Source organism: Vulpes vulpes, chromosome 3, assembly GCF_048418805.1.
Source record: "Vulpes vulpes isolate BD-2025 chromosome 3, VulVul3, whole genome shotgun sequence".
Classification (NCBI taxonomy): Eukaryota; Metazoa; Chordata; class Mammalia; order Carnivora; family Canidae; genus Vulpes; species Vulpes vulpes.
The window spans coordinates 84,583,896-84,606,937 of record NC_132782.1 but is presented as its reverse complement, the minus strand read 5'-3'; the positions used below and the strand labels follow the sequence as shown (position 1 = coordinate 84,606,937).

At 43.6% G+C, this 23,042-nt stretch overlaps 1 protein-coding gene and 1 pseudogene across 10 annotated transcripts in view; one reads left to right on the top strand and one right to left on the bottom strand.

The window, feature by feature from the left end:
* The first annotated feature begins 5,800 nt into the window (after positions 1-5,800).
* Positions 5,801-23,042, top strand: part of ZSCAN25 (zinc finger and SCAN domain containing 25) — a 79,698-nt gene continuing 62,456 nt past the window's right edge. Inside the window, exons 1-7 of one of the 10 annotated variants that reach the window (XM_025986196.2) lie at positions 6,097-6,191; positions 8,073-8,184; positions 9,243-9,658; positions 11,341-11,542; positions 12,157-12,248; positions 13,676-13,802; positions 16,724-18,490. In XM_025986196.2, coding sequence (XP_025841981.1) covers positions 9,272-9,658; positions 11,341-11,542; positions 12,157-12,248; positions 13,676-13,802; positions 16,724-17,556 — 1,641 coding nt within the window. In that variant the 5' untranslated portion in view covers positions 6,097-6,191; positions 8,073-8,184; positions 9,243-9,271 and the 3' untranslated portion in view covers positions 17,557-18,490. Of the gene's footprint in view, positions 6,192-6,320; positions 6,798-8,072; positions 8,185-9,242; positions 9,663-11,340; positions 11,543-12,156; positions 12,249-13,675; positions 13,803-16,723; positions 18,491-23,042 lie in introns of those variants that run through there. The other 9 variants (XM_072753071.1, XM_025986197.2, XM_072753072.1 and 6 more) reach the window with 9 other exon arrangements.
* LOC112910028 (U4 spliceosomal RNA) lies at positions 15,505-15,576 on the bottom strand (annotated as a pseudogene).

The window sequence follows — 23,042 nt, the reverse complement described above, 5'->3', positions numbered from 1 at the left end:
CACTTTGGAAGGTTAGTGACAGTATGGCTTGGGGAAAGAAAGTGAATGGTAGTATGAGCCCTCTGAATCAAGTTAGTATGTAAGAATCCAAGGAATCCTGACTACACAGGGAACTATTCTTAAAGAAAGCATCCCTCCATGTAGCGATGAAAGAGTCCTCACACTGAGAAGCAGGGAATGCTTTGCTTCCCTGACTCCCCTTCCACAGGCTCCTGCAAGTAGCTGGCCCAGGAAAACCCAACTCATTCAAATAAGAGTAAAACAGCAGTATCAATACAAAGGTATTATTACTAAAAAAAAAAAAAAAAAAAAAAAAAAGTGGAAAGAGAAGTTGTAAAAGTCTGGATATGAAGAAAATTCACCAGAAAAGTGTTGGCACAGACTAAGGGAACATTCCAAGATAAATTTAAAAACTTAATGAAACAATTGCAGCTAGAGGGAACCCTTCCCCCCCCAAACCAGAATCATAGGAACTCAGAGAAAAAACATCCTGACAACAGAAGGTGAGGGTCAGATAATGGGAATTTGACATGAGAATGGACAGAATTCAAGAAAGGACTGGAAAAAGGGATGAAGACTAACTTACAAGAAGTACCAGAGTAGATCCTGGAACAGTGAGAGAAATAAAGGATAAGTGAAGGAAATGAAATACCCAAAAAGGATTAGCAAGAAAGTGGAAGCAATAAAAGACAAGAAATGGAGATTCAAGATGTGTGAAACGAGTCCCCAGGGTAGGGACTGAAATAAAGAGACAGAACTGATAACTTAAGACTAAAATTCAAGAAAAATCTCCTGGAGTAGATTTCCTTTCTACTGAAGGGGAGTAACATTTACTTGGGGTAGTTGATAAAAAAGTGATGAAGCCCTTCCATGATGGGGCAGTGATTTTTTTTTTTTTTAAGTCAAAACACATACTTTTGAATGAAGCACTGTCCCTATTTTAGAAGACTCAGAGTCTATTTGCTTCCTTTATGCACAAATACTGACATTTGATATGAAATTACCAGAGACATGCAAAAATGTGACTCAGACAAAAAAATAACCCATTGAAGCAGATGCCGTGTTCAACCAAATATTGGGGTTAGCGGACACAAACTTTAAAATCGCTATTATTAATATGTTAAAGAAATTAGAAAAAAGAAGTGCAAAATTTTGATGTAATGTGTTGGCTAAGCTGTAGGATATTGGGCATTGTCACATGTTGTGGATGGAAGTGCAAAATGAGATAACCCCTGCTGAGAGGAATCTTGCAACGTGCAAAACTACAGAAGCATTACTGCTTTAACTTTAATTTAAATATTTATCTAACAGATATACCTGCACACATGTTTAAAACTGACATAGGTACAGGGATACTAAGTGCTGCATTTGTCACATCAAACGAGCAACTCAAAACTCCATTAATAGGGGACATGTTAAATTATGTTACATTGGTGTGCCTGGGTAGCTCAGTGGTTGAGCATCTGCCTTTGGCTCAGGTCATGATCCTAGAGTTCTGGGGCTGAGTCCTGCATCAGGCTCCCTGCAGGGAGCCTCCTCCCTCTGCCTGTGTCTCTCATGAATAAATAAATAAAATCTTTTAAAAAATGATGTTACATCCACCCTAACTTAAGAAAAAAAAGTGAGAAAGATGTCTATATATACTTACATGGAAAATTTTCTAGGACACACTACATGATAAAAAACAAGGTGTCTGGTATAGTCCCTTTTTTTTTTCTTTTTTTTTAATAGTCCCTTTTATGTAAGAAACAAAGGGGGGAAGATAGGGAAAATATACAAATATTAGTATTTGCAAATAAATACTTGAAGCCCATACAATAATATGTCTTTGGAGATGAGGGTAGATTAGGGAATGGGCTGGGAGGAACGAGCAGAGGTAGGAGCAATAATTCTTGTGGTTAACCTTTTATATGATTTTGACTCTCAGATCATGTAAATGTTTTACCTATTCGAAAACTCATATTAAACCTTAAAGGTTAAGTAAGAGTAATATAAGTAAAATATAGATATACCAGATACAATTCTATCCACTTTTCTTATCAAAGAACCAGAGAGATAATTTTCTTTTGTTAGGTAATTTTCTTCTTCTCTCCCTCTGCCCCTCTGTCTCTTTCTCCCTTCCTTTCTCCCTTTTCCCCTTCTTTTCTCTCAGGCCCTTAGAATGATCTCCACTCATTTGGTACCCTGTTCCTTGCTAGGAAAAAATGCCCTCCTTTATTTAGCATCCCTGAAATCTGTCTTCTTTTTGACAATGCCATTTCCCCAGCAATCTTTTGGCTATATTCTGATCTTTCGGGGCTAGGAGCATGAGGTTGGAATTTGTCTGATATGCTTTGTAGTTTTCAGACTACTGTTTTTAATTTTTCTCCAAAACTCTTCTCTTTAAATCATGGGAAAGAGGGGACAGTGATGTAGAAAAGCTCTTTCATTTTTTTTTTTTTTAATTTTTATTCATGATAGTCACAGAGAGAGAGAGAGAGAGAGGCAGAGACACAGGCAGAGGGAGAAGCAGGCTCCATGCACCGGGAGCCCGACGTGGGATTTGATCCCGGGTCTCCAGGATCGTGCCCTGGGCCAAAGGCAGGTGCCAAACCGCTGCGCCACCCAGGGATCCCTGAAAAGCTCTTTCAAATACAAACAAGCAGTATAAAACAATTTGGCAAGTTCTAACATAGGATCCAGATAGATTACAGGAGTCCAAACACAGAGGCACCTTTATACAGGAAAAAATAGAGCCACCAACAAATGGTGTTAAGGAAAACTTGATAGCCACTGGGAATATGGAAGGCACAGAGATTTTTCTAAAAAGAATGAATGAAGGGCTCAGTTGGTTAGGCATCTGCCTTCTGCTTAAGTCATGTTATCAGGGTCCTGGGATGGAGGTCTGTGTCCTGCTCCCTGCTCACCAGGGAGTCTGCTTCTCCCTCTGCCCTTTCCCCTCCCACACCATCCCCTGCTTGTCTGAATATGCTCTTTCTCTCTCTCAAATAAATCTTTTTTTAAAAAAGGGTGAATGAGGGATCCCTGGGTGGCGCAGTGGTTTAGCGCCTGCCTTTGGCCCAGGGCGTGATCCTGGAGACCCGGGATCGAATCCCACGTCGGGCTCCCAGTGCATGGAGCCTGCTTCTCCCTCTGCCTATGTCTCTGCCTCTCTCTCTCCCTCTCTCTGTGACTATCATAAATAAAAAAAAAAAATAAAAAAGGGTGAATGAATTTGAATACATAAAACATACAATCTTTTGCTATGCATGAAGTTCATTAAGAAAGACAAATGAGAGGTGCCTGAGTGGTGTAGTTGGTTAAGTGTCTGCTTCTTGGTTTCAGCTGAGGTCATGATCTCAGGGTCCTGGGATGGAGCCCCGCTCGGACTCCGTGCTCAATGTGGAGTCTGCTTGAGGATTCTCTCTCTCTAAAATAAGTCAATAAATCTTAAAAAAAAAAAAAAAAAAAAAGACAAATAGGAAAATATTTGCAAGACATTTGGAAAAGGGGAGTACCTTGGTGGCTCAGTGTATTAAGTGTCTGCGTTCAGTGCAGGTCATGATCCTGGGGTCCTGGGATTGAGCCCTGCATCGAGCCCTGGATTGGGCTCCCTGCTCAGCAGGGAACTTGCCTCTCCCTTTCCCTCTGCCACTCCCCCTGCTTATGCTCTCTCTCTCTCAAATAAATAAATAAATAAATAAATAAATAAATAAATAAAATATTAAAAAAAAAAAAGCAAAGTGCAGAACAGAATATAGCATGATTCTGTTTATGGAAAGCAAACAGGAAAGCATTTTATGCTTAGTTTGCCTATAACATTTCTGGAAAAGTTCCTGAAACCTGCTTCATGGCCTCTCCCAACCTCTGATTCCTCAGCTTCTCCTTGTTCTTGTTGGTTTCCAGCCCTCCTCTCTGCTCGGCTTGGACTCATAGTCACTCAATACAAACTCCTCCCACTCCTTGAGTCCTCATTCCTTCTGCCTTGGCATTCTCTTATATGTCAAATCCTGACATTAGGTTAATCCACCTGTTTGCCTTAAGCAGATTTGCCCCAGATTGTACAAACAATTGTGTGGATTGATTCTATCATTTATTTTTTTAAAAGAGATTTATTTATTAGAGAGAGAGAGTACAGCAGGGGTAGGGGGCAAAGGGAGAGGAAGAAGCAGACTCCCTGCTGAGCAGGTAGCCTGATGTGGGGCTCCATCCCAGGTCCTGAGATAATGATCTGAGCCAAAGGCAGATGCTTAACTGATTGAGCCACCCAGGCAACCCAGTTGTTTTGTTTTCAATCTCACTTGGGTGTTCAGTGTTGCTTTCCAATCTTTCCATTCAACCTTAATTTTTTTTTTTCTTACATCATTCTTTACAATAGATATTTTGGTTTGTACTCCATTATTTGAGCCCATCATTGCCCCATGTGTTCTCAGCAGGTAACATCACTGGAGAAAGAGGCCAAGATTGAACTCCTTATACACCTCTGTAGAATAATTTTATTTTATTTATTTATTTTTAAGATTTTATTTATTCATGAGAGACACACAAAGAGAGAGAGGCAGAGACACAGGCAGAGGGAAGAAGCAGGCTCCATGGAGGGAGCCCGACGTGAGACTCGATCCCAGGTGTCCAGGATCAGGCCTTGGGCTGAAGGCAGTGCTAAACCACTGAGGTACCCGAGCTGCCCTGTAGAATCATTTTAAAACCACTGACTTCAGCAAACTACAGCCCTTCTGTCAAATCCTGTGCTAGCTGTGAGCTAAACAGGGTTTTAATCCTGTAAAAATGATGGTAAAAATGAAGAATATGTGAAAATATGTCCAGCAAAACCTGGGATAGTTACTTTCTGGCCTTTCATAGAAAAAGTTTGCTGAGCCCCAACCTTTGATCATGCATCTTTGATTCTTTTCTTCCCAATTCAGAGGAGCACCTTCCCCTCCCCAAAGCTTAACTGACTGAGCCACCAGGAACCCTTGAAGAAAGTTTTTTTTGATAGCACTATGAATAGCTCAGTTTTCCCAGACAGACTGAACCAATCAGGCATTTTCATTTGGCCTTGGATGACAAGGTTGTTTCATACCCCTCAGGTGTGAGTGTATGTTAATGGACTGAGGCTATCTGACACTATTTCCAAGGTGGATTGATCACGTAATTTGTAACATAAAAGAATCTAAGATCCTGTGAGCCCAGCTGGACTTGGTTCTGGATGCAGTATAAGGTATGGACAGGGCGTTGTCTCTTTCCAGATGACCAATCAGTTGTCTGCTTTTTAAATGTCCATTCTTATTGATATGGCCTTTGATATTTACTAAGTTATTCCATCTTCTCTCTCATTCTCCAGATCCAATCAATCCTCAAACCTTGGTAGTTTCACTACCCCATAAGTTTCCTATCGCTCCTTGCAATCTCAGGTCTCACCGACCGCCCCAGGTCTGTCTCATCCTCACTCCTGGACTGCCTTTCTAAGGCTCGTTTACCGACAGTCGTCTCATGTCTCCACCCCTCTCCCTCCTTGCTCAGTCTTTCTCAAAGAGTTCTCATCAGCTTCTTTCCAAAATTTGTCCCTTCTCGCTTTTAAACCTTTCTATGGCTTCCCATTGCCTTTAGATTATCATCCGAAATGCCTTGTTTAATCGTCTGCTCCAGTGGCCAGGGTGGTGTCGCAATGCCGTCAATCCCTCCACATTTGCTGGGGACACTCACCTCACTTTTTGGTCCATCCTTCAAATCGAAGCTGAGGAGCCTTCCCTGACTCCCTTCTCCCAACTACTCGGGTGGAGGTCCCTCATATGCAAGCCGACAGTATTCGGTGCTTCCCTCCGTCACTCTCGGCTCTGGCGCCTCACACAACGTACAAGAAGCGCGGAGTAAGCACGTGTACACCCCTTGGACTCTAAAGTTCCTGGAGGGAGGCTTCGTGTCTGGTAGTATGTCTGCAGCGTCCTTCTCACGGTGGGAAAGCAGATGCAAAGGCACTGAGGTGCCCAAGGGCCTGACGACCGCGAGACTCCCCAGGAACCGAGGCTGCGGACTCGCGCCTGAGCTCCGGGACGGCGCCAGTAGCCCAGTGATCATAGAGACGCACCGGCCTCCGAGAGTCCTAGAGAGGAAGCGGAAGGGGCTCTTTCCTCACGCACCTGTCTGACAGCGTCCGTGGCCCACTTCCGGTCCGGTGAGGGCTTGGGCCGGGCTGGCGAGGCTGAGGGACCGCGGTGAGAGGCGGGTTGGGGGCGACTTGGGCGGTGGGGCAGAGGCGGACGGGGCGGCTCGGCCGGGCTTCGGGGCAGCTGCGGGCCGCGGTGGCGGCGGCGGGGCTGACGCAGGGGGCGGCGCGTCTCCCCGGAGCTGCCTCTCGCGGCTCGGAGGCCTGGCGGGGCGGGACGCGGGGGCTCAGGTGGGGGCGAGGTTGGTCTGGTCTGGCCCGGATTACCTCAGCGCCGCGGGTGGCCACGAACTCAGGTCCCGGAGCCAACCGCGGATCTCTCAGAAAATTGAAAGTAGTCATTTTAGAGCGAGACGTGGGATGCTTACGTAAAGAATGGCTTCTCTCTCTCTTTTAAAGATTTTATTTATTTATTATGAGAAACAGAGAGACAGAGGCAGAGGGAGAAGCAGGCTCCTTGCAGGGAGCCCGACGTGGGACTCGATCCTGGGTCTCCAGGATCACGCCCTGGACTGAAGGCGGCGCTAAACCGCCGAGCCACCTGGGCTGCCCCGGCTTCTCTTTAAGCCTTCTCTTCGCGAAGTGCCAGGGAAGAAAGATGAATGAGGAGGACCTTTCTCGCCCTCAGGGAATCTGGTAGTCGGAGACACATTTGGTAAACATTTGCGCTGTGATGCGATAAATTCAACAGAGGAGTGAATAAATACAGTAGCTGAAAAGTCAGGAAAGAGAAAGCTCAATTGATGCAGTAGAGAAAACGAGTTGACTGAAAATATAAAATAGGTTTAAGAAGGATGTATAAGAACACAAACACCTGAGAGAATATTAAGTAGAAGCTTTTAAAGTACCTCCTGCCAGTTGCTTTAACTCTGTGGTGTTAAGAGTGATCTTTCCCTCCTCTAAAAACCGGGCCTCTTCCCCACTTTGGACTCCTAGGTCTGTCTTCCCAGCTTGGGTACCCCCCCACTCTAACTTGAGCCCATCATGAAATTAAATAGTACTCATCCTCCAGTCTAGTATAAGCCTCTTCTTGTTCATGAGTACTCGAACCGACATTAACCTTTCTTTCATTTTGGCTTCCCCCTGGGTGGCTTTTCTGTGCCCTATCCTTTGGGAGGTGAACCTTGGCCAGCCATCTAACCTCTGGTATCTTCAGTTTCTTCATTTGAAAAGTAGGAGGAGGGACGCCTGGGTGGCTCAGCGGTTGAACATCTGCCTTTCACGTGGCATGATCCCAGAGTCTGGGGATTGAGTCCCACATCTGGCTTCCTGCATGGATCCTGCTTCTCCCTCTGCCTATGTCTCTGCCTCTTTGTCTCTCATGAATAAATACAGAAAATCTTAAAAAAAAGAAGAAGAAAAGTAGGAGGAGTAATATTCCCTATACAGAATGGTTATTAAGTCTTTTTTTTTTAATTTTTATTTATTTATGATAGTCACACAGAGAGAGAGAGAGAGAGGCAGAGACACAGGCAGAGGGAGAAGCAGGCTCCATGCACCGGGAGCCTGACGTGGGACTCGATCCCGGGTCTCCAGGATCGCGCCCTGGGCCAAAGGCAGGCGCCAAGGCGCTGCGCCACCCAGGGATCCTCGGAATGGTTATTAAGTCTTAAGCGAGAGTGTGTTCACAGGTTTTCTAACTGGTAAAACCTATACAAGTTAAAAGTCTTTAAAAATTAAAAAAAATTTTTTTGAGACAGCAAGAGAGTGTGCACAGGAAGGGAAGGGGCAGAGGGAGAGAGAATCCTGAGGCAGACTCCCTGCTGAGTGCGGAACAGGGTGCAGAGTTCAACCCCAGGACTCTGAGGTCATGACTTGAGGTGAAATCAAGAGTTGGTGCTTAACTGACGGAGCCACCCAGCTCCCCCGCAAGTTAAAAATCTTTTGATCAATTATAATGATTATTTGTTACTCTGTTGTTTCCTCTAAGCTGAGCACAGGGTCACATCCAAGCCACTGGCAAGTCTGTTGGTTTTATCTCCAAAATATATCTTGACTCTGCATCTTTGCCACCATCCTGAGCCTCTCCTGCTTGGACCACTGTAAGTGCTGCTTCCCTTCTTGCCCCTGTAACCTATTCTCTTTGGACACATAACAGGCAAAATGACCTTTGTAAAACAACTCCCCACTAAATGAGATTAAGCCAGGCAGCCCCGGTGGCGCAGCGGTTTAGCGCTGCCTGCAGCCCAGGGTGTGATCCTGGAGACCCAAGATCGAGTCCCATGTCGGGCTCCCTGCATGGAGCCTGCTTCTCCCTCTCCTGCGTCTCTGCCTCTCTCTCTCTCTCTCTCTGTGTCTCGCATGAATAAATAAATAAAATCTTAAAAAAAAAAAAAGATTAAGCCATAATTTTAGTGTGTCCCAGTGTCTGGATAATCTGGTGCTGCCTGCCTCTGCCACCTATTGTGCAGCTGTGTCCCTCATTTAACTCTGTAAAAACCATACTGTACTTTGGCTTGTTCTCAGATATACACAGTAATTTCTGGCCTCAATCCTTGTGTCTGGAAAAAAATCTTGAATGACTGACTCATTTTCATCCTTTTGGTCTCAGACTACATGTCATCTTTTTAGAAAATCCTTCTTCAAGTTCATCCTCCATTAACAGAGCACCCTGCATATTTCCTTTCTAGAATTTAACTCTATTTATAATTTTAATTAATTAATTATTTTTGTCTACTGCACTAGTATATGAGTTTCAAAGTGCAAGTGCCTTATTTGTCTTGTTCTGTATTATATTTCTAGTTTTTGCAGGTCTGACATATGTGTACTTAAAATGTATTATACTTTTGGAAGAGTAGGCCTAGGTGACTGATCTAATTATAATGTGTTTTATATTCTCTGATTTTAGTTTTATCTTCCTAATGAGATCCTGTGTGTTTGTGGGTATAAAGTAAACCCATAATTTTTCTGCACATACTAGGTGGTTAGCATATACTTACTAAAGTGAATCGACATGATTTGCAGAATATATGTTGAGTCTTTTGAAAGTAATTGTCATGTCCTCCAGCAGAATATCCATTGATGTAGACACAGAACTGGGATGGATTGACTTTCCCTTTGACTCATTTATGCTGTCTTTATTGTTTGGTCTTCTCAACAGACCCTCAGTCTTCTGGGAGGGGTGTGAAGATGCTTAAGGAGCGTCCAGGGATGGCAGAAGACCGTCAGCAGCAGATGGGTGTTCCTGTGGTAAAGCTGGAGAAAGAGTTGCCATGGGGCAGGGGAAGGGAGGACCCTAGTCCTGAAACTTTTCGACTGAGGTTTCGACAGTTCCGCTACCAGGAGGCGGCTGGTCCCCAGGAAGCCCTCAGGGAACTCCAGGAACTCTGTCGCCAGTGGCTGAGGCCTGAGCTGCACACCAAGGAGCAGATCTTGGAGCTGCTGGTGCTGGAGCAGTTCCTAACCATCCTGCCACGGGAGTTCTATGCCTGGATTCGGGAGCATGGCCTGGAGAGTGGCAAGGCTCTTGTGGCCATGGTGGAGGACTTCACAGAGAGAACATTGGAGGCCAAGGCGGTGGGTGAGAAGGGGGCATCTGGGTCTTGTTTCATTGGTGTGAGAAGGGGAGATTTAACGAGTTGAAAGGTTTGAGGAAGCCATGGGAGTAGATGAGGTGTACAGTCTCCTTTCTCTGTTCCCAGACTCCTTGATGTACTTTCTGGAAGACAGTGGAGTTTTCAGCAAGAAAAGCCATTCTCAGGGAAGAAGCAGGGCCTGTAGAAGAGCCTTTAGCTTCCTTTTTGGTCATCAGGACAGAGGTCATATTTCCCTTGTGATCCTCAGTCCTAAAAAAGGCAATCATGACCAGTTTAAGGTCCCCCATAGACTCGTTTTTCTTTGGGCAGAGATGCATTTTGGAATGCAGGGAATTCCACTTGGGTGAATATTCTTATTAAGAAGCATTGCCTGAACAGTGCTGTTTCCATATCTGGGGTGTCGGCTCAAATGGCTCATATTAGCGATTCTGTGGTGGTGTTCTGGTGACACCAGGCAACTGTATCTCAGATGCTTCCTTGGGACTTGACCATGTGTCTGTGACTCTTCGGTATAGTTATCTGATTGTTGGCTGGGAAAGAAGAAAGCAGGACTTAATGTTAACTGTTTTGCTTGCAAGTAACCATCTTTCTTCACTTTATCCTTCCTTTTCCTACTGCAGTCACTTGTGACTTCCTCTACAATCCTAGGATTTTTTTAAAATATATTTTAAAGATTTTATTTATTTATTCACGATAGACATTTATTTATTTATTTTTTTGATTTTATTTATTTATTTATTTATTTATTTATTTATTTATTTATGATGGGGGGGGGGCGCAGAGACACAGGCAGAGGGAGAAGCAGGCTCCATGCCGGGAGCCCGACGTGGGACTCGATCTGGGGACTCCAGGATCGCGCCCCAGGCCAAAGGCAGACGCTAAACCACTGAGCCACCCAGGGATCCCTGTTTTTTATTTATTTATTTATCTATCTATCTATCTATTTATTTATTAACTCCCAATTTAGGAGCTTAAAAGTAGACCAAGAAAGACCTGTTATTGTGAGTGTGTCTCAGTGTGAGTTGTCCTGATTTTCCTTGCTATTTTTAGAGCAAGTTTTTCTAATTAGCTAATTCACTGCAGAATTGAGGCTTTGTATTTTTTACTGTCAGCATTTATAATTGGGGGATTTTTTTTCTAGTAGGAAGTGTTTTGGGCTAAAATTCTCAGCCACACAATATTTAGCCTGTCTGTGATATTTTTCATGGTAGAATTTGGTCAGTATTGAGGCTGGTGGAAGGGACCCTTGCAAAAGGGTATGGGCGCATAATAGTTGCTCAGAACCTGATAAAGCGAGGTTGGCCTCTTTTTCACCTTCTCAGTGATGTCCGGGGAAGAGCCTAACCAGCTTTCTTCCTCTCCCTCGTGGCTGGAAGGGTTCTTTTCTTAGTTCTTTCTCTTTCTCTCTCTCTTTAAAAATTTTTATTTATTTGACAGCGTACAAGCAGAGGGAGCAGCAGGCAGAGGGAGAGGCAGAAGCATACTCTCTACTGAGCAGGGAGTGTGGTGCGGGGCTCCATCCCAGGACCCTGGAATCATGACCTGAGCTGTAGGCAGATACTTAACAACTGAGCTACCCAGGCGCCGTTGGTTCTCTTGTTAGGTTTTAATTCAGCTCCCTCACAGGGGTTCATTCTAATAGGTGTTGTGGACTGTCCTTAGGTTCCATGCCACGTGCAGGGAGAGCAGCAGGAGACAGCACTTGGCAGAGGCCCTTGGGAACCAGGTGTTCACCTGGGGCCGGTGGAGGTCAAGCCTGAGTGGGGGATGACCCATGGGGAAGGAGTTCAAGGCCTAGACCAAGGCACCGAGGAGCAACTCAGTCAGGACCCTGGAGCTGGGACACAAGCCTTCCAGGAGCAGGGTAAGATGCAAACCATAAAGAATTAAGGACACAGAAAACTGCTTTGTGACCCTGTTCTTTACAAGCCTTGCAATTGATAAATTAAGTGACCTGTGAGCTGCAATTACAGTTTTCCTGGTTACTTCCTTGACTTCAGTCGGAAACAGATGAAGTGAGAAATTGTTTTCTATCTTGACTCTGATTTCTGCAGGGGATATCTAGGATTATGCTCTCTTACCATTCTCTTCTCATTTCCTTCACATCCCTTTCTAGAAACTTCCTGGAAATATGCGGTTAACATGTAGGAATATTTTTTAAGTAGGCAAACTACATATATCCCTAGAAGTTCCATATATCCCTAAAAGTAATATATGAAATTATTGTGTTACTGAATTTCAGAGGGGGTTATTCCCAGAGTGTGACCAGGGAGCACGGCTGTATTTCAAGGGACAGGGCATATTGGATTGGGACCATCTTCCCATTTGAGAACAGGGTAGGCTGTACTCAAACCCCTAAATGTATTTTGAGGCTCCTTAAGGTTCCTAGTGTTCTATGTATCAGGCAGTGGACACCTTTGAACAAGCTAACTGCAAGACAGAGCTAATCTTTTTCATGGTCTTTTTCCCTTTGCTTAGCTCTGCCAGTTCTTCAGGCTGGTCCTGGCCTCCCTCCAGTGAACAGCAGAGACCAAGAGATGGCAGCTGGGTTCCTTACAGCTGGACCCCAGGTGAGCTTGTATCTCTGACCTTCTGGGTATGTTACTTTGAAAGAGGAATGAGGTTCAGTTTCCTCAAAGTATCTCTGCACAACAAAGCACCATCCACAAGTTGAATTATTCTACTTTTCTTGTTCTGATGGATATGACAGCTTTGTTTGACAAAGCTGTTTGTATGACAGCTCTACTTTATCATCCTCATTTGTTAACTTGAGTTGAGTCTTATTTATGCCTTAGGGTCCAGGCATAAGGCTCATTCACTTGTTTTTATTACTCTGTGACTTTTTTTTGGATTGACTCAGGATTACTCTTTTAATTGTGAGGAGAAAGACATTGATAGAAACCCCATAGGCTCGATCTAGGCTGTCATGGTTGCTCAGTAACCCTTTGTGGGTAGCCTTTATGGATACTTCTTCTACTACTCTTCCTCTGAACCCTCTCCTCCCTTGTCAGCAAGAATGTAGCTGTCTCAGGGTTGGGGATTCCCTGGAGCACTGAGCAGAGTGGTTCCTCTGGCCCCTACCCTGGCTATACGAGGAGTTTTGGCCATGTTTGCACTTCTTGTTTGCACTTGCCTGCCATAGATAGGAGTAATGAGCACAGTGGGGCACTCTTGCCATGTCCACTGGGTGCTGAGCATTACCAGGGACCTGGGGGATTTCCACTGTGGCACCTTTCTGAAGAGGACAGTGAGTTTTATAGTGAAGAGTTCCTGTAGAAGGAAAGCTGTCATTTGGCAGAAAAAAACATGAATCAAGTGTGGTCTAGCTAAAACAGTGTTTGGGCCAGGTTTATGCTTATGTCATTTCTTATTCCTGTTTTCCTAGGAAGGAGACAAAAGATGATAGCCTGTTTTAATTTTGCCAGACCCTCCCCTTCTGCTATCATAGTTCTTTAAGGTGTCACGATGACACTGAATTTATTTTAACACAGCATTGTTCTTAAGACAAAGCCTTCCCAAATATTTACTTAGCTCTGAGGGAAAAATCAGGTTTTTATTATTATTATTATTATTATTATTATTATTATTATTATTATTATTATTTTTTTTTTTTATTGGAGTTTGATTTGAAAAATCAGTTTTAAAAAAAAGAAAAGAAAAATCATTTTAGAAGAGGGGATAAATAGCACCTCTGAAGCTTGATCAAACTTGAGGATTGAATAGAGGCAATTGAAAAATGGGAATTGGGTGCTGTGGTTGTTAGGGTACAAGCTCGGTGATTGCAGCAGAGACTCAGAAATACAGTGTCTCAGGTCCATTACTTCCCTGACATTAACTGTCAAGAGGTAGACCCTTCTGCTCCCAAGACCAGTAGCAACTTGGTTTCTTCCATCTTTTTGCTCTCTTCTTTCCTAGTGTCTTCCTGTGTTCTCTCCTTCTTTTAGACTCTTTACTCTGGGATTATTTCTCTATCTATAGCAATCTCTTGTTGTTTCAGGGGTTAGGGTCATTTAAAGATATGGCCCTAGCCTTCCCCGAGGAGGAGTGGAGGCATGTGACCCCAGCCCAGATAGATTGCTTTGGGGAATATGTAGAACCCCAGGACTGTGGAGTCTCAGCTCCAGGTAAGACTGCTTCCATTCCAAAGGTAAGAAACAGGAGTTTTGAAATCTCCAGGTCAGGGTTTTTGCCTTTGCCCCAGATTTCAGAACTTGGTGCTACTGACACAAGAAGATGAGTAAACAGGTCCAAAGAGAGAGTGTGGACCCAGGTTTAAGAGGCTGGCCATGTGCTTTCCTGCCAGTAAAGGAGTGAACAAGGGGGCAAGAAAACACAAGGTAGTTGTTCTGATTGTGATGAGACAGGTCAGTCATTAGGATTCCTGGAGCACCTACTCTGTGACTGAGGAGTACCCAGTTCAACATATGTTACAAAGAGCTGTAAAATTTCTATAATGGTAGAGGGTGTGGAAACCCTTGGACATAACTGTGCAGTGTGGGAGTTCATGCAGTGTGCCCCAGATGGTGGTACTGGCATTTCAGCACCTTGATCCCCCTCAGGGACAAAATTCTGCTAGTGATGCTGCTGTGTGCTTCAAGGATTCTGCCCTCCTATTTCCAGAGGGTTTTACGTGCCCCTGGCCATTCCGACTGTTCTAGAGACTTTGGCCATATGCTTGTCCTCCTCTCATTGTTGCTTAACAACTCAACCCGGTGTTTATGCTGAGTCTGGGTGGGCCATGGTCTGTTTCCCATGCAACTGTTTACTGGTCATCTCAACCTTCAGATTATCCTGGGATTTATTCTTATGTACCTGTGACTCCTGCATTGACAGCTATGTAGGATTGGGCCTGGGAAACCAGAACTTCATATTATGTAATACCGGGCACATACTTATATCTCCTTAGGGCCCAGGTAAGGTTTGTGCATTGTGTGTAGTTTCAGTTTTACTATGTAATATCTCAAAACTGGAAACTACCCAAATAAATATCAGCCAAGTTAGTAAATAGATTATAATATGGTCTTACAGTATAATACCATACACCAATGAAAAAGAACATAGATGATGATACAAGTTTGGATAGCATGTTTGCCTGGGGGGCAGGGTATAGTCACTGGAGGGCATGGGAGAGGGCTTTCTGGATGCTGGTAATGTTTATTGAGCTGGATGCTATTTACATGGTTGTGTTCATTATGAAAATTCTTTGAACGTTAAAGTTAAGCTTTGTGCACTTTTACTTTCCTGGGAAGTTTACAAAAGAATCCATTAGAGGTGAGAGCTATGTCCTTCAAATTTGTTTGGATCAGGAGGCATGAGATGTTTTTCTTTTTGTGTTTTTGACAGCCTCACCTGAAAGAACCTTTTCTGACCCTGAGTGCTACTTGTCTTCTCTCTCTACTTTAAAGTTTTATTTTTTTATTTTTTATTTTTTTAAATTTTTTAAAATTTATTTATGATAGGCACACAGTGAGAGAGAGAGAGAGGCAGAGACATAGGCAGAGGGAGAAGCAGGCTCCATGCACCGGGAGCCCGACGTGGGATTCGATCCCGGGTCTCCAGGATCGCGCCCCGGGCCAAAGGCAGGCGCTAAACCGCTGTGCCACCCAGGGATCCCTAAAGTTTTATTTTAAAGTGATCTCTGTACCCAAAGTGGAGCTTGAACTCACAACCCTGAAATCAAGAGTTGCATGCTCTATTGACTAAAGCAGCCAGGTGCCCCCGTCGCTCTCTTTTCTTCTGTCTTGGCTACTTTGCTCCCTAGAGCCTTCCCCTTTTTTTTTTTTTTTTTTTACTTCCCCTTCTTTTCACCTCCCCTTCCTCCTATTCTTTTGTTTCAATTAGCAATAATCACGCCTCGGATAAACTTCATTGGCTGCGATACTGCCACTGCGCAAAGCTCTTCCTATTCTTTTGTAACAATTGTTCTGTTAATTTAGAGAGAGTGAAAGAGGGATCAGAGGAAGGGCTGAGGCAGTTTAGTAGCATTCATGGGCATTTCAGTCTGGTAGAAGTCAGTGCTAGACTGGGTTTCTTCATTCATCCAGTAGTCAGTAAGCCTGTGCCAGGCTCCCAGGAGACCCAGATTAATAAAACTTGGTTAGGTAGGAGCTGCAGAGTGAGCAGGGACCACATGCTGAGCAGGAGTGTGGAGGATATGGAGAGTTCCAAGTAGTTCATCATTGTTGGAATAGGCCTATAATCTCTAGGGAAGGCAAAACGCCTTGATGAATGTAAAGTAGCATTTTCAACAGGGTTGTGTATAAATAAGTGCAGGATAAACAAAGTCCTAATTCAGTATACATGTATTGAAGACACCGAGGTAAGAGAATAAGCAGGGCATATTTCTTCAAGGTAAGCATTGAGTTAGATTTAGAGGGAAATAACAGTTCAAGTTAGCCTATTCTGTAAAAAGGCGTGGAGATTGTTTTAGCTTGGGCTGCTACGGTAGAATATTCTGGACTGGGTAGCTTAAACAACAGACATTTATTTCTCAGAGTTTTAGAGGCTGGGAAGTTCATATCAAGGTTCCTGCAGATACAGTGTCTGGAGATAGCCATCTTCTGGCTTGCAGCCAGGTGCCACCTCATTGTGTCTTCACATGGCAGACAATTGAGGGATCCATCTTGTGTCTCTGCCTCTTTACAAGGGTTATAATCCCATCATGAGGTATCATGCTCACATGACCTCTGTGCAAAGTGCTGTGGTTTCTCTTCGTTTTGTTATAAGGACACTAATTCCATTGGGGGGTGCTTCACCCTCTTGACTGTACCTTATTACTTCTCGAACACCCTGTCTTGTGATAGCATCACATTGGGGCATAGGACTTCAGCTTATGAATTTAGGGGGTGGGGGACATAAATAGTCACAGAGATGGAAGGAAGTAGAGCAAAGTCTGGTTTTAGAGTCAATGAAAGGAAACTATATTGAGGTTTTTGGTCAAAGGGAAAGAGAAGGAATTGTTAGAGGATGCCCTTAGGAGCCAAGTTCTAACAAATTTATTTTCATAGCTTCTGTAGAATTAGCTTGTATCTCCTTTGTCCTGTAGGCATTGGGAGCAAGGAAAAGGAGGCTAAAACCCAGCAGGTAGACCTCAAGGGGGCACTTGCTCGGGTGACGTCAGAGAGGTTTGGGGAAGCCACGCTTCAGAGTCCTCAACTTGGAAGAACCTGTGAGCAGGAGCCCAGTAGCTCTGTGGGAAACATACCAGGGCCACCGCCTCCTCAGCATGGTGTCGTACCCCTGCCTGATGACCTCAAGACCCACAGCTCCTTCTGGAAGCCTTTTCAGTGCCCTGAGTGTGGAAAAGGTTTCAGTCGGAGTTCAAATCTTGTCAGACACCAGCGAACCCACGAAGAAGAGAAATCCTATGGGTGTGTCGAGTGTGGGAAGGGATTCACCTTGAGAGAGTACCTCATGAAGCACCAGAGAACACACCTGGGAAAGAGACCCTATGTGTGCAGTGAGTGCTGGAAAACCTTCAGTCAGAGGCACCATCTTGAGGTCCACCAGAGGAGTCACACTGGGGAGAAGCCCTACAAGTGTGGTGACTGCTGGAAAAGCTTCAGCCGGAGGCAGCATCTGCAGGTGCATCGGAGAACTCACACGGGGGAAAAGCCCTACACCTGTGAGTGCGGCAAGAGCTTCAGCAGGAATGCAAACCTGGCAGTGCACCGGCGAGCCCACACAGGCGAGAAGCCATATGGGTGCCAGGTGTGTGGGAAGCGGTTCAGTAAAGGGGAGCGACTGGTCAGACACCAGAGGATCCATACTGGCGAGAAGCCCTACCACTGTCCTGCCTGTGGGAGGAGCTTCAACCAGAGGTCCATCCTCAATCGGCACCAGAAAACCCAGCATCGCCAAGAGACCCTGGCACAATAAAGATGCCCTGCTGAAATGCCATCCTTTTTTGTGAATGGAAGGTGCAGGACCTGTCAGGACCATCAGCTGGAGGGAGACCTATTGGGAGGATGCATTGGTCTTTAGTCACTGAAGGGCTTTGAGGTGGGCATTGAAGAGTGATGGGGTGCAGAAAGGCATTTTGACCCATTTTCTTTCCATTTGTTGTCAAACAGAGGCAGGGCAAGGCCTGATATATTTTGAGTTTTCAGAGCGCAGTTCCTCATGTCTCTTATCCAAGTGGTGCGAACAGTTTTTCCTGCCATCTTTTGGGGAAATGATATCCTGAATTTCAGAACATCCTTTGGTGGGATGTTCATATCTGCCTCTCGAGCAAGTCTGATAGTAAAGGCAAAATTTTGTCCCACGGTGGCAACTTAAACCTCATTTTTATGAGGGCTGTATCTACCTGCAAGATCATTAGTTCAGATTCTACCTTCCTTTTCCATTTAACAAATATTTATTGAACAGTTACTTTGTGCCTGATACTGGGAACATGGTGAATGAGACATAAGAGACCTGGGTCTCCCGGAGCTTGTGATTTATAGCAGTGGAAACACACAGAACCATTAATAACCCCAGGCATTCTAAGTTATGTTTGTGGTAAGAGCTGTGTGAGAGGATAGTCTTCTGGTGGTTACTCGTTTTGCTCTGCTGCTCAGGTGCTGGATCTTTCCCTCCCCAGTTGGGATCTGTCATCAGCTTTGTTTATTTTACTTTCTTTGTAACCTTTTTCTGTCTCTAACATTGTACCCTTATCTGTAAAGTTTCCCCATTATTCCTTGTACTGTAACAGCTATTTACCCATCCATTAGGAAATTAATATTTTGCTATTGATCACTGAATAAACATGAAAGTATTTTTAAAAACACTCAGTTCTGTATAAAGATCTAATTAAATGAATTTGAAAGATGAACTAGTATTAATACCTGATATTTGATGACACTTTACAGCATATTTAGATGCTTTTATTTTCTATTCTTACTTTATTCATTCCACACATATTTATTGAGGCCGCACAGGAACTTGGCTAGTTGCTTGCCATATATCAGTGAATAAAATAGGGGGAAAAGATCCCTGACCTTGTAGAACTTATATTTTAGTGAATATATTGGATCTTTAGAACCACGTAGAGTGGAACCTGTGGATACTCCCATAAACACTCTGGCCCTGGGACCTGAGCCTTTGTCCTTGGTCCTGTGTCAGTTTCTTGCCTTGAAATGCATTTTACCACCTACTTCTTGTTACTGAATAGTCTCTGTTGATACATCTGGATCCTTGTCTGAGAGGCTTTTGGTCTCCAGCTGGGAATGATGAGTTTTGCATGAGTGCTAATTCAGGAAAGATAAAGATGTGTGTAGGCATTTAAAAATACGTAATAATGAGAAGATACAGTATTTGTAACCTGTTTACCCTTTATTTTACCATCACTAAAGGGTTTCCTTTCTGTTTAAAATTCTGGAATAGTTTGCTTAAAATTCTGTGGAATGAGCATGGACCACACTGCAGAGTCGTAGTGCTGTGCCTTTGAATGCTGGCTGCTGAGTGAGTTACTCTATCTTTGGTTGACAGTACTATAATTCTAAGATGTGATTTGACTTGTGGTGCCTTTTATTTTTATTTATTTTTCTTAAAGGTTTTTAAAATTTATTTGAGACATTGAGAGCATGAGTGGGGGGAAGAGGGCAGAGGGAGAGGGAGAAGCCGACTTCCTGCTAAGCAAGGGGAGCCCAATGCTGGCTGATCCCAGAACCCCGGGATAATGACCTGAGCTGAAGGCAGATGTCTGACTGAGCCATCCAGGTGCCCCTTATGGTGCCTTTTAATATTAGATTCTTTTACTGTTTTTCTTCTCTACATTTTTCATTGTACATAAGATAAATAATGATTTCAACATTATTTATCAAATAACAATATTTATCAAATAATAATTGCAACAGAGAGTTGCATTACTTAGTCTACTTTGAAACATATTGTTTTATTCCATGTTTCTTAGATGGCTGTGGTAGATAGCCATGATATTTAATTTTGAATTAGCAGATGATTTCCTGGTCTCTTAGCTGTCCCCACGAGCCTGCAGTAGCCAGGGCCTAAGTGTATCTGGGATGTCATCCACTGTCTGAAACACTAGGTGGCTGCTGCTTAGCAATGTTGAGATCCAGATGCAAAATCAGCTCCCCCCCCCCCCCCCCCCACTTCCCAGACAACCTTGGCCAAGCTTACAGCCACCTTGCAGCCAAACCCAGGGGTAGGCTTTTCCTAAGTCTCTGGCTTCTGGTCTGTAGGACCCGGGACTGATGTGGCCTGAGTTTGGCCTTCTCTAGGAGGTTCATTTCCAAAACTAAGCAAGGAGTGTTTGGGTATAGGCTGGGAGTTGCTTATCAATGGTCTTTCTGTTTACCTGAATTAAATTGTAGATTCTCTTTGATCATATCCTTAGCCAAATAGGACTGTGGGGTTTTAGCCAATTGAAATCTCTTCAGAGAAGCTTTTGTAGGAGCCGGGGCTTGCTAGCTTTTTCTCTTGGATTCCCCTATCTGCTTTGATACCAAAGTTTATGGATAATGCCTCAAAAAAGCCTCAAAACAAAATTTTTTCTCATAGAATCTTAGTAACATTTTTTTTTCTATTTAGATTTTTTATATAATAGAAAATTTCAAACATATATAATGACTCCCTATGTATTCATTGCTTGGCCTTACCCATCATAAACTCATAGCTAATCTTGTTTTATTTCTACCCTCTCTTCCCTGTCTTCCACCCCTACCGAAGTATTTTGAAGCAATTTCCAAATATTATCTATAAATATTTGTGTGTACCTCTGAAAGGTAAGAACTCTTTGAAAAAGAAAACTCACAATATTATTATCATACCAATAAAAACGAACAGTTCCTTAATTTGTAATTAATGTTTTCTTAACCATGTGCTTTTTAAAAGCTTTTTTTTAAAAAAATTATTTATTTGAGACAGGGAGCATAAGCTGAGGGGAGAAGCAGAGGGAGAGGGAAAAGCAGGTGCTCAATCCAAGGATCCCAGGATTATGACCTGAACTGAAGACAGACAACCGACTGAGCCACCCAGGTGCCCCTTTAAAAGCTTATTTGAGTTATGGTCCAAATAAGATCCATAAATTGCAAATTGGTTGCTTTGTTTTCTAAGTCTTATAGTCTATAGTTCCTATTCTTTTTTTTCTTGAAAGTCATTGAAACAACTAGATTCTGTAGAATTTCTTATCTTTGAATTTCATGTTATTTTCCCCTCCTTTTCCCTTTGATCCCATTTGTTTCCCTTTGATCAGTGAAACCATATGATAATTGTCCTTCTCTGATTGACTTATTTAACTCAGCATAATGCCCTCCAGTTCCATCCACGTTGTTGATGTAAATGGCAAGATTTCATCCGAAGCCCTTTTTTCAGCAGCTAGAAGGCTCGGCTCATCAGGGAGGCTGAGGAAGAAACAATGACATTGCATTGCCCCTAGTGGCCTTCCTGATAATGGCAGTCATCTCTAGCTATTGTGCCACCCAATTGCAGTCCCATTGAATTCACTTAGAAATTCGACAAGCCAAATAAATTCACTGGGGCTTCATACAGTTTTGCGTTCCTGTCTTACTTTTTTCTACCTTTATTATGTCAGTTTCTGAAGACCAAACTTCTAGAGAGATGTATCGTGTCCAACCTGTCCCCATTATTGACATGTTTCAATAAAAAAGGCAAAAAGTTTGTTACGATAGGGAGGGCAAGCAATGTTCTTTCTTGTGTTTGTCACTGGGAATTTAAGCTGCTAGGAGAGTGAGGCTGGAAAGGATTGGGTAACATATAAGAGTTGTGTCTTGACAAACAGAGGGACTTGGGAGAAGCAATTTTAGTTTTCTGGAAGTGCCGATAAGCTCCAGTATAAAGGCTGCCGTCGTTGTCACATGCTCTAGTCATAGCTCCATCATCTGAGTGGCCAGAGAGCAGAGAATGGCAGCAAGCAAGCCTTGGAGCTCACCTCATATGTTTTTCCTTCCTTAGTAAAAACTGCAGTCTCTGGAGAAGGTAGTAGATTAACCTATAGATAGTTTGGGAAAAAGAGGTAATACAAGTCCATTTATGCCTTCTTGACACCCACCTCCGGAGCTATTTGTGCTTACTCGATTTTTTAAAAAGGTTTTATTTATTTGAGAGAGGGAGATAGCAAGAGAGAGCATGAGCAGGGGCGAGGGAAAAAGACAAGCAGACTACTTGCTGTGCAGGGAGCCTGAGATCATGCCCTGAGCTGAAGGCAGATGCTTAACTGAGCCACCCAGTTGCCACCTGCGTTTTCTTTCTGTGAAACAGTTGAGAAAAACTAGATCTATATCATCTAGAAATGTCACTGACTCCTGCTCAGCATGTTGTATGAACAGAAGAAGTAGAATGATGTTAAGTAGTTGATCATTTAGAGCCAGTATCCTCATGAGGCCCAGCCTTTATTTTGAAGTGTTCCTGCTGCCTGGACTGAGGCGCTAATGGAAGGACTGGTAAATAAGTGATGGGAAAAACCCCAGCAATTAAAACAGTGTGGGACTCCCGCATAAATAGACCAGTGAGTTAGCACAGAAGGTTGAGAAATAGCCCTGGCTTTCTATAGTGATCTAGTATGTAGTAAAGATGGAATCTCAAATCACTGGGCAGAGATCAATCTTTTTTTAAAAAATTGATTGGGATAGTTGGACAGCTATTTGGAGAAAAATAAAAATAGATCCATTTCTCACATCGTATTTAAGAATAAACTCCAGGGCAGCCCAGGTGGCTCAGTAGTTTAGCACTGCCTTCAGCCTGGAGCATGATCCTGGAGACCCCGGGATCGAGTCCCACGTCATGCTCCCTGCATGGATTCTGCTTCTCCCTCTGCCTGTGTCTCTGCCCCTCTCTCTCTCTCTCTCTCTCTCTCTCTCTCATGAATGAATAAATAAATACAATCTTTTTTTTTTTTTTAATATATATATATATTTTTTTATTTATGATAGTCACAGAGAGAGAGAGAGAGAGAGAGAGGCAGAGACACAGGCGGAGGAAGAAGCAGGCTCCATGCACCGGGAGCCCGATGTGGGATTCGATCCCGGGTCTCCAGGATCGCGTCCTGGGCCAAAGGCAGGCGCCAAACCGCTGCGCCACCCAGGGATCCCAATAAATACAATCTTAAAAAAAAAAAAAGAATAAACCCCAAATGAATCAATCAGGAATCTGTGAAAAATGAAACTACCCAAGTACCAGAAGACAATGTGGATGTGAATTCCTCTAAAATTCATGTTCAGGGAAAGACTTTCAATCTAGGACTCAAAATCCAGATGCAATAAAAGAAATGATTATTTTTTTAAAAGATTTTATTTATTCATGAGAGAGAGAGAGGCAGAGACACAGGCAGAGGGAGAGGCAGGCTCCATGCAGGGAGCCTGACGTGGGACTTGATTCTGGGACTCCAGGATCACGCCCTGGGCTGA